Source organism: Phocoena sinus, chromosome 14, assembly GCF_008692025.1.
Source record: "Phocoena sinus isolate mPhoSin1 chromosome 14, mPhoSin1.pri, whole genome shotgun sequence".
Lineage (NCBI taxonomy): Eukaryota > Metazoa > Chordata > Mammalia > Artiodactyla > Phocoenidae > Phocoena > Phocoena sinus.
Window position 1 is genome coordinate 7,307,912 of NC_045776.1, and position 12,334 is coordinate 7,320,245.

Below are 12,334 nucleotides of genomic sequence, written 5' to 3' on the forward strand. Positions count from 1 at the left end.
ATGTGACATAATGCCGGGGGTGGAATGTTAACTATCTCTGATGTAAGATGGTCCTGAGGTTGAATTCTTGCTCTGCTCATTCATATGACTTTAGTTAAGTTACCTACCCTCTTCATGAACCTCTGTTTGCCCATCTATAAAATATGAAAATGCAGATCTTCTAGTTTAACTCAAAAGTTAAATAAAATCTTATTTTCTTTCTCTCTCTCTTTTTTTTTAGCACAGTGCCTATGACATTATAGATGATAGATAAATATTCCATCTATTTTTAATGCTGTTGGTTAATGTAACATTTTCTGCTCTCTCAATATTACTAGAAATCATCTAATACATCCTTTAGCTATTTTTTTTAAGTTGGAAAACCGGTTGAAATTTAAGTAGTACTAGTTTCTTTTGTTTATCAGCCTGTCAAATTGGCAAAGATTACAACAGTAATAATACTCAACGTTGGCTTGGGTGCTGTGGGCCTTAATCATATGTACTGGTAGATTGTTTGCAGGGACAATTTGGCAGTATACATTGAAAGCATTAAAACTATTACAATGTTTTGATTTAGTGATTTCATTGCTTAGAATTCATACATAGGGTATAATCAGAGTTGGGCATGCTGCTGCAGCTCAGTGAAACTAGAAATCACGGATTATCCAGTGGTTGTGGTAAACCCTTACGGCTGAATAACAGTCAGATACTAAAGTAATGTTTTTGAAGAAATATTGGTAATAACATTGTTTAAAAACATGGTCACAGTAGTGGATTTTTTCACTTGATCTCAGTTTTGTTAAAAATATCGAATTATAATTCTGTTTGCCCTCACGTAAAAAGAATAGTATGTACCAACATACTAATAACAGCTACCTCTGTGAGGTGTGATTATGGGTGGTTTTTGTTTTTCTCATTGTGCTTCTCTCTATTTTCCTCAGTTTTCTGTAATGGATATGCTTTCCTTTTCTTGAGATAGCATATGAAGCACCTTTTGAGTTGAGAACATCTCTACTAATGCCGTAGAAACCTACGATTTAGGCGCTATAACTTAGTTACTCCAGAACGTGATTAGCAAGAAAAACCTTTATGGGAAACAACATACAGCTCCATTAGAGGGTAAATATATGTTTTACAAATTCCATTTTTTAGAGTCCAAACCCACTATTGGAGCTGCTGCTTCTGACAGAGTCCCAGGCGCGAGAGGAAGCAGATGACATCCGCACCGCCGTCCGGCAGCAGCTCCAGAAAGAACTGGTCGCTCTCTTCAACACCCTGCTGCTCGGTTCCGTGGCACTTACCGACAGGTACCGTTTGTATTATTGGAGGTCTGGGGACTTCACACAGAACCTAGTTTTCTTTTGATTTCTAAAGGGTCTTACTTTTCATTAGTTTCAAATTAAGAGGAGAAAAGACTTCAGTAAAAATCAGTTGTGGTGGTTTGTTTTTTAGTTCAGTTCAATTTCTGATATAGCCTGATTGTAATTACACACACACACACACAGTATTTTGTTGTCTCTAGGTTTTAGTTCTTGGTTCTCTCTTAATTTTCTGCACATCTGCCTGAGCAGTCATACCCATTTCTATGACTGTACAACTATTTTTGCATGGATGATTTTCAATTGTATATCTGTAGCTCTGACTTAAAAATTTTAAATTCACAATTTTAACCATTTTAAAATGTACAGTTGAGTGGGTTTTGGTATATATACAGTGTTGTACAACTATCACTGTTTAATTCCAGAACATTTCCATTACCCCCAAAAGAAACTTTGTACCCATTAAGCAGTCTCTCCCCATTTGGCCTTTACCCAAGCCCCTGGTAACCATTAATCTTCTTTCTTTCTCTGTGAATTTGTGTATTCTGGACACTTCATATAAATGGAGTGAAACAGTATGTGACCTTTTGTGTCTGGCTGTTTTCATTTAACGTCATGTTTTCAAGGTCCATGTATGTTGTAGCAGATGACAGTGACTAAATAATAGTCCATGTATGGATATGCCACATTTTGCTTATCCATTCATCTGTTGGGGGACATATGAGTTGTTTCTACCTTTCACTGTTGTGAAGAGTGATGTTATGAACATTCATATGCAAATTTCTGTGTGGACATATGTTTTCATTTCTTGAGTATATACCTAGGACTGGAATTGCTGGTTCGTGTGGTAACTCTATGTTAACTTCTAATTTCATTATTGGTTGGCAATAATAATACCCATTTATACATTTTTCAACGTAATTGTTACTTATATTTTACATCATATACTCTGGATGGTATATTAACTATGTTTTTCTTAAAAAATCTTGTTTTAAGAGGGAGTATTTTCTGCCATTTCCCGCCATTTCCACTAGTTCATACTTTTTTGATACAGTAAGTTGCTAGTAACCCTCCACCACCACCAAGAAAGCCCATTAAGCCAGTTACGTTTGTTCCGTGGTTGATTTTTTCCCCTCCTTTACATACATAGGAAATGCTTGGAACTTCTTTACGTTTTCCAAACGCAGCTGGCTCTGAAACTGCTCCAGTGTCTGAGAGTCACGGACGCTCCTCGCTTCTACGGCCTGCCGTCCCTTGAGAGGACCTTACGAGGGATGGCCCACCTTACAGCATTTCCGGGATGGAGCTCACACTCTCCTTTCACAAAGCCACTAGAAATTTGTGTGAAGTACTTGTCAGGTCTCCTCGAAGTAAGTAAAAATAGTCAATAACTATAAACAGCAATAATAAAACCCCTAAATGATAGCTATTTACAAACCCCCAAATGATAGCTATTTACTATTTACTGACCACTCAGTGTGTACCAGGCACAATATTAGGTGCATTGTATGTGTTATTATATTTAATGTAGATTATTATTCAGTGTTTATGGCTCATTAATGGTTAAATGTGTTAATGATTTTTATTAGCAAATATATAAGTAAGATTACTTTTATGAATAAGCTCATTTTCAAGAAAAGTAAGGCTTACACTTCATTAAGCCCCTTTATTTGGGTAACTTATTTTGCATTTATTAACCCTTTTGTTGTAAAATACAACACATACAGAAAATACACAAAATGTAAATACATAGTTCATTGATTATCACATAATGAACACACATGTCACCACCCTGATCCTAAAATAGAGAGTAGCCACCACCCTAGAAGCTTTCACCATAACCACTTCCAGTCTCTACTCCTCCTCTGAAGGTAGTTGTTATTTTGATTTTTATGGTAATAACTTCTTTGCATTTCTTGATGGTTTTACCACTTAATTATGTGTCCATATATACAATAATTTCTCATTCTCTTGATTTTGTTAAATGGAATTGTATTTCTTTTTAACATTATGCTTATGAGAGTTAACTCATTTTGCTTCCTGTAGGTGGAGTTTAATTTCATTTTTGTGTAGTATTCTCTCTACTACAATGCTGAAGGACAATTTGGCTTGTCTTTTTCTTCCTGTTTAGGGCAATTTTAGATACTGCCACTGTACACTTGTGTTGAAAATGAGTATATTATATCTTCTGTGAAATTTTATTTTCTAACTATTGCTGATGTATGGAAATATATTCAGTTTTTATATGTTAATTGTGTACCCAGCAGTCCTTGTTTCCAAACTCAAAGGAAAGGCCTTTAATGTTTTATCTTTTAGTAAGCTATTTGTGGTAGTCTTTTTTCAATTACTTAAAGAAAAGTCAGATTAAGGACATTTTCTTTTAGTCTTACTTTGCTAACAATTTTTTTAATCATAAGTGTGTATTGCTTTTTCTGTATCTTTTAAGATAATCATATGGTTTTTTTTTGTATTCCATAAGATGATGGATTACATTGGTTGATTTAAAAATGGTAAACAACCTTACATTTCTGGAAATATTTCAACTAGTTTGTGATGTATTATTCTTTTTATATATAAACAGATTGAGTTTGTTAATGTTTTAGATTTATTCTACCTATTTTCATTGGCAAAAAAAGTTTCTAGAATTACTATATCTATCTTCTTTCTCATAAAACTTTTGTCAGTTTTTTAATATCAAAATAAGTCCATCCTTATATAATTTTCTCTTTTCCTTTATGTAACTTCCTCTTTTTTCTTCTTTGGAATAGTTGGCTTGAATTGGTGTTATTTCTTCCTTAAATGTTAAGTTGACAGTATAGCAATCTGGGACTGGAATTTTCTTTTTGGGAAGATTATAGATGAAGTAAATTTTTAAAGTAGATCTAGAATTGCTCAGATTTCGTATTTTTTGTGTGTCAATCTTAGTAAGCTATGTTTTACTGAATTTTATCTGAATTTTCAAATTCATTGCCCTAAAATTGTTCATCACATCATCTTGTTTTTAAAATATCTGTCAGATCTGTAGTGAGGTCCCATTTCATTCCAGACATTGATTTTTCCTTCTCTCCAGTTTTGTTGATTGGCCTTACTAGTGGTTTGTATGTTTTATTAGTCTTTTCAAAGAATGAATCTTTGGCTTTGTTTATCCCCCTTTAATGTTTTTTTCCCTCTTTTATTAATTTCTGCCTGTATTTATATCCTTCTTATTTTGGTTTAATTTATGGCTTTTTCCTACCTTTTTAAGGTAGAGCCGTATTTCACTGATTTTTTTTTATTTTCTCAAAAATATCTTTTTAGCTCTAATCACCTTCCAATCATGGCCTTAACTTTATGCCTTGTTTTCATCATCATTTAGTCCAGTATATTTTAAGAATGTTGCAGTGAATAGAGCAGCGATAGGTTTCTGTACGAGAACAGCTTTGCCACGGTACCCTGGCAGCTTTGTGTGTTTGCACATGGGCCACGTAGGCAGGGCTTAGGTGCGGCTGATCTAAGCTCTGGCAGAACTTCCTGTGATCCTTTTGGAACGTGAGAAGCCTGTAAGGAACTGCTACAAGGCCGTTGCTCATTCACTTCACTTTCTCTTAGGAAGTGTGTCACGGGCCTGTTTTTATCACCTCCTGGGTTCTGATGCACTCGCGGGCTTTCTGCCTCGCTCCCTTGGGGTACGGCAGCAGGCTATAGATGGCTCAGCTGCAGCTTGGCCTGAGCTCCTCAGCAAGAGTGCGCTGCCATTGCACTGCTGTCATCTGGCCCCTTTGTTTCAGTGTCACCCTGTAAAAGGGACACTGAGAGCTGGCACCTTTGCCTACTCTTGCTTATGCTTTTTATGTAAGTAATAAACTGTCTAGATCTATAAATGGATCACTGTTTGCTTAGTGACCAAGTCTGCCAGCATTGCTTGCCTTGAAAGGTTCAGTTACAGAGGTTGGCATCTTTAACTGTTAGGAATTCAGGCAAGGCTCCTGTAGGAAGCAGTGTAGAGAGAGGTTTGGAAGATGAATAAACTGATCAGAAGTGATGGGCTTTCTAGACATGGAATGTTTTGACCAAATCGTGTCCGTAACTTCCTATTCCTTTTTGTGCTGCACGTTTCTACTTGCCACTGGTCTCTACCCACCACCAGATCATTCTTCAAAACAGAAACCTTTCACTCCCAATCTCCTTTTTCAAGTGCATAAGGCTCATTATAATCTAGCATTTCGAGTCTTATCTCTGTTTAAAATTTTCCCCACATCTCTTGAAGTTTCAGTTATATGTGGCTCTTCTCATTATATAAAAAAGCATGCTTAAAAAGTCTGTTTCTTGGGCCTCCCTGGTGGCACAGTGGTTGAGAGTCCGCCTGCCGATGCAGGGGACACGGGTTCGTGCCCCGGTCCGGGAGGATCCCACGTGCCGCGGAGCGGCTGGGCCCGTGAGCCATGGCCGCTGAGCCTGCGCGTCCAGAGCTTGTGTTCCGCAACGGGAAAGGCCACAACAGTGAGAGGCCCGCGTACCGCAAAAAAAAAAAAAAAATGTCTTTCTTTTATATAGCTTCTTTTCTCTTTGGGTGGCACTCTCTACACAAAGTTGAAGATCTCACTTGTTCATTTGCCTTCCTTTAGTAAGCCTTTTTGTATTCTTTCACACATAGTCACCCAGTAAGTATTACTTGACTGACTGATCTCTTCTACAGGTTATGTACCTCAAGCAGTTTATATATGCCACTATTATGGCACTTAATACATTGTTTTTTTATTTTGCTTTATGCTTTGATCTGTTAGACTGTGAGCTTGTGAGAATCATCTGTGGACCAACCATTTCCACTACCCCCAGCTCCCCACTGGCCTAGGACAGTGATTTGTACATAGTGGACAGATAGTGAATAATTTAGTTGTATCTTATCTATGATTTTTAAATTAGAATAAAGTTTGAATAACTGGAAATGTGATGTAAGTGAATGATGTGTGTTTAATTTTTGTATTTTCATTATTAAATCATACTTTAGGTGATGTTTATATATTCAGCTGTAAATCATGCTTCAGATGATATTACCTAGGATTTGTTTCCAAAAGTACATCTTGTTTTTTAAAAAATATTTAAAAATTCTAAATACTCTCAGCTGTACTATAAAATTTAATATGAATTTTAGTGTAGTCACTCTAATGAAATATTTTTTTATCTTGAATACTTGTAAATACTGAAAAAGAGCAAACTGTCAGTAAATTAATTATCTCATGCTTCAAGGTGTCCATGATCAGAAATAATATGAATTTTTTAGAATAGATGTATTAGCTAAAAACTTACCATAATGTTTTTTAAGAAATAAGCTCCTCCAATGCATTTAATATAATTCAGTCTACAAGTACCTAATTTATAGCATTATTTGTAATGTGATTTATAAATACTCCATTTATAAACCTTTTGGAACACATCTCCTCTATTAAGTGATTTTTATCTGTTTCAGATCAGGGATATGTGAGGACCTACTACAGCAGTAATTGAAAAAGTGTTACATTGTTTATATTTAGAAACCCTCAGAAGTACTTTTGTTTGTAAAATTGTGTAACAGGAGAGACTTCAGATCACACCTGTGTTTCAAATACCTGAAATTAAAATGAGCTTTCTATGTTATTGGAGAACAAAAAGGCTTAGTTCTCAGTAAGAAGTCGGGGGGGAAAAAGACAATACTGTCATTTTAAGCTCAGTTGTCTTTGAGGTAATAAAAATCAATACAGTTTATTAGCTAAGGAATAGATATAAAGTGTGATGCTTGTTTTATAATGTTTCACTGTTACGAAAACCTGATAACAAATCTTTATTTGGTATAAACAGAGGAGTACATATTATGCTTCATATAACATCTTGGGAAGAAAATCTTTATGTCTTTACATTAAATGACAGGAAAATAATATAAAAAAATCTTTCACTTTTCTTAGAAATTGTGTTGGAGTCCTATTAAATCTTACTTGGGTCCTTCTGCTTACTTAAACAGGTTTCTTTATTTTACTACTGGCTAAATTGACCTTTTAGAGAATAAAGTAATGCTCATGTAACTGGACATTGAAACAAGCCATTGTTGGTCCAAATGATTTGCTTCATAGTTTCTCAGTAATTAAAGCTGATTCCTTTTCAGATGGGAGTTGTAATTCATTATTAGATATTTTGTTTCTGCACAGTGAAATTTGAATGCAGTATTTGCCTTTTGTGGTTGGGAAATGAGACTTTTAGACTAAGCATGATTCATTATGATAGGTGAATAAACTATGATAAATAAAGCCTTAAAAATTATATATGAAGTATAATTCCAGGGATCTGACGGTAAGTTGAAAGGAGATAATATCAACGTTCTTGACTTATCCCTTTTAAGCTAGAACCTAAACCATGACAATATAGCTCTCTCCAGTGACATATAGGAAGATAATAAAGACTTGATCATTTGGATCTCTTCTAAAATAGTCCCTTAAAGTTTTAAACTTTTAATTATAAAAACCTTAAACATATACATAGGCAGAAAGAATAGTAGAGCAGGGCTCCTGTAGCAGTCACCTGTAGTTGTTAACCCCTGGCCAAACTGTTTCATTTTCAGACATACTATACAGTTATTTGGTTTATGAAAATTCTAATTTAAGTCAAAATCCCCAAGTTATCTTACGAATAAATTGCTTTTGTTAAATAAGATGTGCCTAATGTGATTTATATTTATGCCATTTTTTTTAGACTAATCTTCTTTGCTGCATGAGCTAAAAAGAATCCGAACTAAAAAGTAGTCTCTGTTATAAGACAAAATGGCTTACTGTGCTGAATAAAAGCATTGAGTCCTTGGGTGGATGAATTGAAATACTTTCTGCTGTATTAGATAACATGTGGTTTTGATCGCTTTGATTCACAAGTTTTTCCTTCATAATGTATTGGCACCTAAATATAGTTAGCATTCTTTTTTTTAATTAAAACTTTGTGAATTATAAAGTGATCTTTTGTCACTTTAAATTTTTTATTTTGAGTTGAAAGCTGTAATGATGCTTGTTATTCAGTGTCAACAAATATTTATTGAACCCCTATATGGGGGACAATATGTGATCTACACAGAAATTTTCCAGAAGAGTTTGTCACATATTTTAAAGGATTTTCTAAATCAGGTGAAAGGACTTTTTCTCAAACTGCTGTGTCCTAACTCCCCATGTTCATTCTGTTTCAGCTTCTCAGATAAGGGCATAATAGCTTCAGATAAGAGACAGTTCTTTTGTTGTTACTGATGGAAATGTGTTAAAGCTCTCAGGTATGTGGGAGAGAAAAAGTTGACAGGCAATGATTTAAGTAATAAATATATGCTTAAATATGGAGTAGAAATCTAAGATCGCTTAGAAATGTAAATGTCCATTTACATTCAAACCATACTTCCAGAAAACTTAGCCTAAATCTGGTAGTTAGTAAGAGTTTTATATAGCTAGCAATTTCTAAGTATACTTTTCAACAAGGTATTTATAAAATAAACTCTTTTACTTAAAGGATACTATAACATTTGAAGAATGTTACGAGCATATTTTAAATCACAAAATCTTCTAGGAGGATACTACACATTCTTTGTACAAATTCCAAAGGAAAACAATTTAAACTAAGAATGTTTGTTTTAATTGTGGTGAAATACACATAACATAAAATTTACCTTCTTAACCACTTTTAAATGTATAAACTAAGAATATTATAATATACTTTTTGTGGTTAGGTTTCAATTCAGACAAGTCAGTAGAAAGGTATATATTTAGCCACTAAGAGTAAAGCTGCCACAAAATTGTTTGCATTTGTTTTTCAGGTCATTACTTCTTTTTATGTGGAGCGTGGAGGAAATGCTATGTCCTTCATGGGAAAAGGTGTCACAAAGAGCACGGTTCTCTGCTTGCTTCACTTATCCCATGAGATGATGGCCCAGGCCCAGAGCTCGGTGAGAGCTTTCAAAGCTGTCTGTCTTCCCACAGTTGCTAGAAAGGGAATGTGCTGTGTCTAACACGTTTCAAGCCTATATGTTTACTCTAGGAAAATGTCTTTTGACTTGTCTTTTTAGGAGACAAAAATGATTTTTGTCAAAGATGTTTCTTAGAAGCTGTATATTACACAAATCTGAATTTTATTTTAAATTTATTTTGATTGAAATCTGCATGCACTAGAGAACTATGCTTTATCTAAATCATGGGGAAAGTAGCTGTTCTGAAGAAAAATTGTTATGTATAACTTTTTAAGGAGGAGCTGAGATTGTTGGTTGCCTTGTGTTGGCATGAATTAAAACCAAGTCTTAAGCATATTTTTACTTTGTTTTGATTATTAAAAATTCAGTTATTTTGAACTCTGTTTTATCCTTAGAAATGTACCTGATGTGTTTCTGTTCCCTTTTTTTCATTCTAGGAGTGGATGTCACTTTGGTTCTTGCCTTTGGGTAGTCACAGTGAAGAACATGCTACCACTCAACAGGGGTTGGCTTGGTTGATTCCATTGTGGGTTGACCGAGACCCAGAGGTCAGTGTGAAGGAAAATCGAGTCCATTATGTGTAGATTAACGAACAAATGAAACAAAACATGTATGCATATACTTGTTCATATTTTCCAAAATGAGGTTATTTTAGTGCTATACCTTAAGCTATATTTACCCCCTGTCTTGGTCAGTTTGGGCTACATAATAAATCACCATAGACTAGGCAGCTTGAACAAAGAAATTTATTTTCTCACACGTCTGGAGGCTGGACGTGAAGATCAGAGTGCCCACCTACGTGGTCAAGTTTGGTGAGGACTCTTTCTGGCTTTCAGATGTTTCCCTTTTCATTGCATGCTCATATGACCTTTTCTCTCCTCCTCTTCTTATAAGGCCACCAATCCTATCAGATTAGGACCCAATCCTCATGGTCTCATTTAACCTTAATTATCTTCTAAAAGCTCTCTCCTCAAATACATTAGGAGTTAGGGCTTCAACATATGAATTTTGGGGGTACATAATTCAGTTCATGGCACCCCCTATTCAGTCAGATTCAGAGTACAGATTAAAAATAGTAAGAAAGGAACTATTATAGAATCTATCCGTTTTATAAAGAACAGCAAAATATTACTGGAGAAGTCCAGCCATTTTTAAACAGTTTAGAAGGATAGCGGCCGAGTGACTTTTGAGTGTCACGTAATAGAATAGTATCATTTCAGTGCAGCATTTTATATTAATGAATTTTCCACTTTTAGCCGTTTGTCTACTGATTTGATTTTTTTAAACCACTTTATTGAGATATGATTGACATACAAAAAGCTGTACCTATTTAATGTGTACAACTTCATGAATTTGGAGATAAGTATACAGCCCTGAAATATACATCACCAGATTGAATGCCATAAACATATCCTTCACCTACAGAAGCTTCTTCTGTCCTCTTACTGCTTGTTTTTGTGATTCGAACACTTACTATAAGATCTACCCTCTTAGCAAATTTTTGTGTATATAATATAGTGCTGTTAACAGCTAGAAATACATTCTCGAGCCACATTGGACTTGGACTTGGACTTGGACTTGGACTTGGTGCTTGACTGCCTTATGACTGCATTGCTGTTTGTTACCCTGTGGTAACAGGGTGAAACTCTGTTCTGAAATCAAAATTCACAAGTTCACCCGATACGTAGCTTGAGCAGTGGGGGTACTATGGCAAACATTACACCATGTCAATCTCTTTTGAAACATTTTTCTTTTAAAAGAATTTTGGGGAAAATACTAAGTACCTTATAAAAAGATAATTCAATTACTTCTCTTTGAAAAGAAGTTTCAAAGAATTTAAAACCATTTGTTTGAAAGAAACACTGAAAAGTTAAGGAAGGTGGAACAAAATAATAGTATCCTCTTAAAAATGAGAAATAAACAAGAATCATGTTCATGAAAGATACGTAAGCACCCTATGCTTTCCCTAGAAAAAGACTTTCTAACTATAATTTTTAGTCTTATAGCTGGTTTTGACTTTTTGTGACATTTGCTTTTATTTAGCTTTTATAACCTATATTATTACTTTTCTTAAATCATGGAATAGGAGTTTTATTCGCTTATAAACTTATAGGACAGTATTCTTTAAGTATCTTATAATTCAGGATCGTCAAGACAGTGTCATAAAAATGTGATTTTTTTTTTTTTTTTTTTTTTATGCGTTACGCGGGCCTCTCACTGTTGTGGCCTCTCCCGTTGCGGAGGACAGGCTCCGGACGCGCAGGCTCAGCGGCCATGGCTCACGGGCCCAGCCGCTCCGCGGCATGTGGGATCCTCCCAGACCGGGGCACGAACCCGTGTCCCCTGCATCGGCAGGCGGACTCTCAACCACTGCGCCACCAGGGAAGCCCAAATGTGATATTTTATGTACCAGAAAAATTGAGAATTCATGTTGTGAAATCGGGTTCTTTGGTTTCACAACGTTTTCTCTAATTTGAACAGGTGAGGTTCACTTCACTGGGATTAGGATCGGCACTGACTACCCTTGAAACTGGCTGTGTGGCCTTAGCAAACAGTTGTCAAAACATTTCTGGTGGGCTCTGGGGAACCGTGGTGAACATTCTTCTGGACCAGTCGGAGTGTAGCATGGTACGCCGGGAGGTAGGCCTGTCTGTTTAGCCCCACCCGTTTTCCCTCAGAGACCTGTTGTGGTAGTTCTTAGGAACCATACTCCCTGTTCAACACCGTGGGCTCACCACTGACTGTTGTCTCTTTGACCTGCGAACAACTGAAATGAAATGGTTATAGAGAACAAAATGGTATTGATTCACAGTCAGAACAGGAGTCCTTTACTCTGAAAGATCAAAGCAGAATTCAGTGCATTTTAAATGGACTCTTCTATTTTATTACACATTGAAAAGTAGTTCACGGGAAAAGAAATTACTTTTATATGATCTCAGTATTTAAGTTTATAAAGCTTTACTTAAGATAAGGGGCTGTCAAAATACTCTGTAGTATTTATTATATAACATGTAAGAGGAAAAGTAAATGCTATTTTAATTCTTTCTAAATAGTTTGTTATTTTCTTTACTGCTGCTTTTATCAAAGTGATGAT

The 12,334-nt window shown here is 35.4% G+C and overlaps 1 protein-coding gene across 3 annotated transcripts in view; it reads left to right on the forward strand.

Moving 5' to 3' along the window:
* RTTN (rotatin) overlaps nt 1-12,334 on the forward strand; it is a 165,827-nt gene that overhangs the window by 63,846 nt on the left and 89,647 nt on the right. For all 3 annotated transcript variants that reach the window (XM_032603244.1, XM_032603246.1, XM_032603245.1), the window contains exons 27-31: nt 1,132-1,286; nt 2,449-2,668; nt 9,091-9,219; nt 9,678-9,788; nt 11,722-11,880. In XM_032603244.1, the coding sequence (XP_032459135.1) occupies nt 1,132-1,286; nt 2,449-2,668; nt 9,091-9,219; nt 9,678-9,788; nt 11,722-11,880 (774 nt within the window). The remainder of the gene's footprint in view (nt 1-1,131; nt 1,287-2,448; nt 2,669-9,090; nt 9,220-9,677; nt 9,789-11,721; nt 11,881-12,334) is intronic.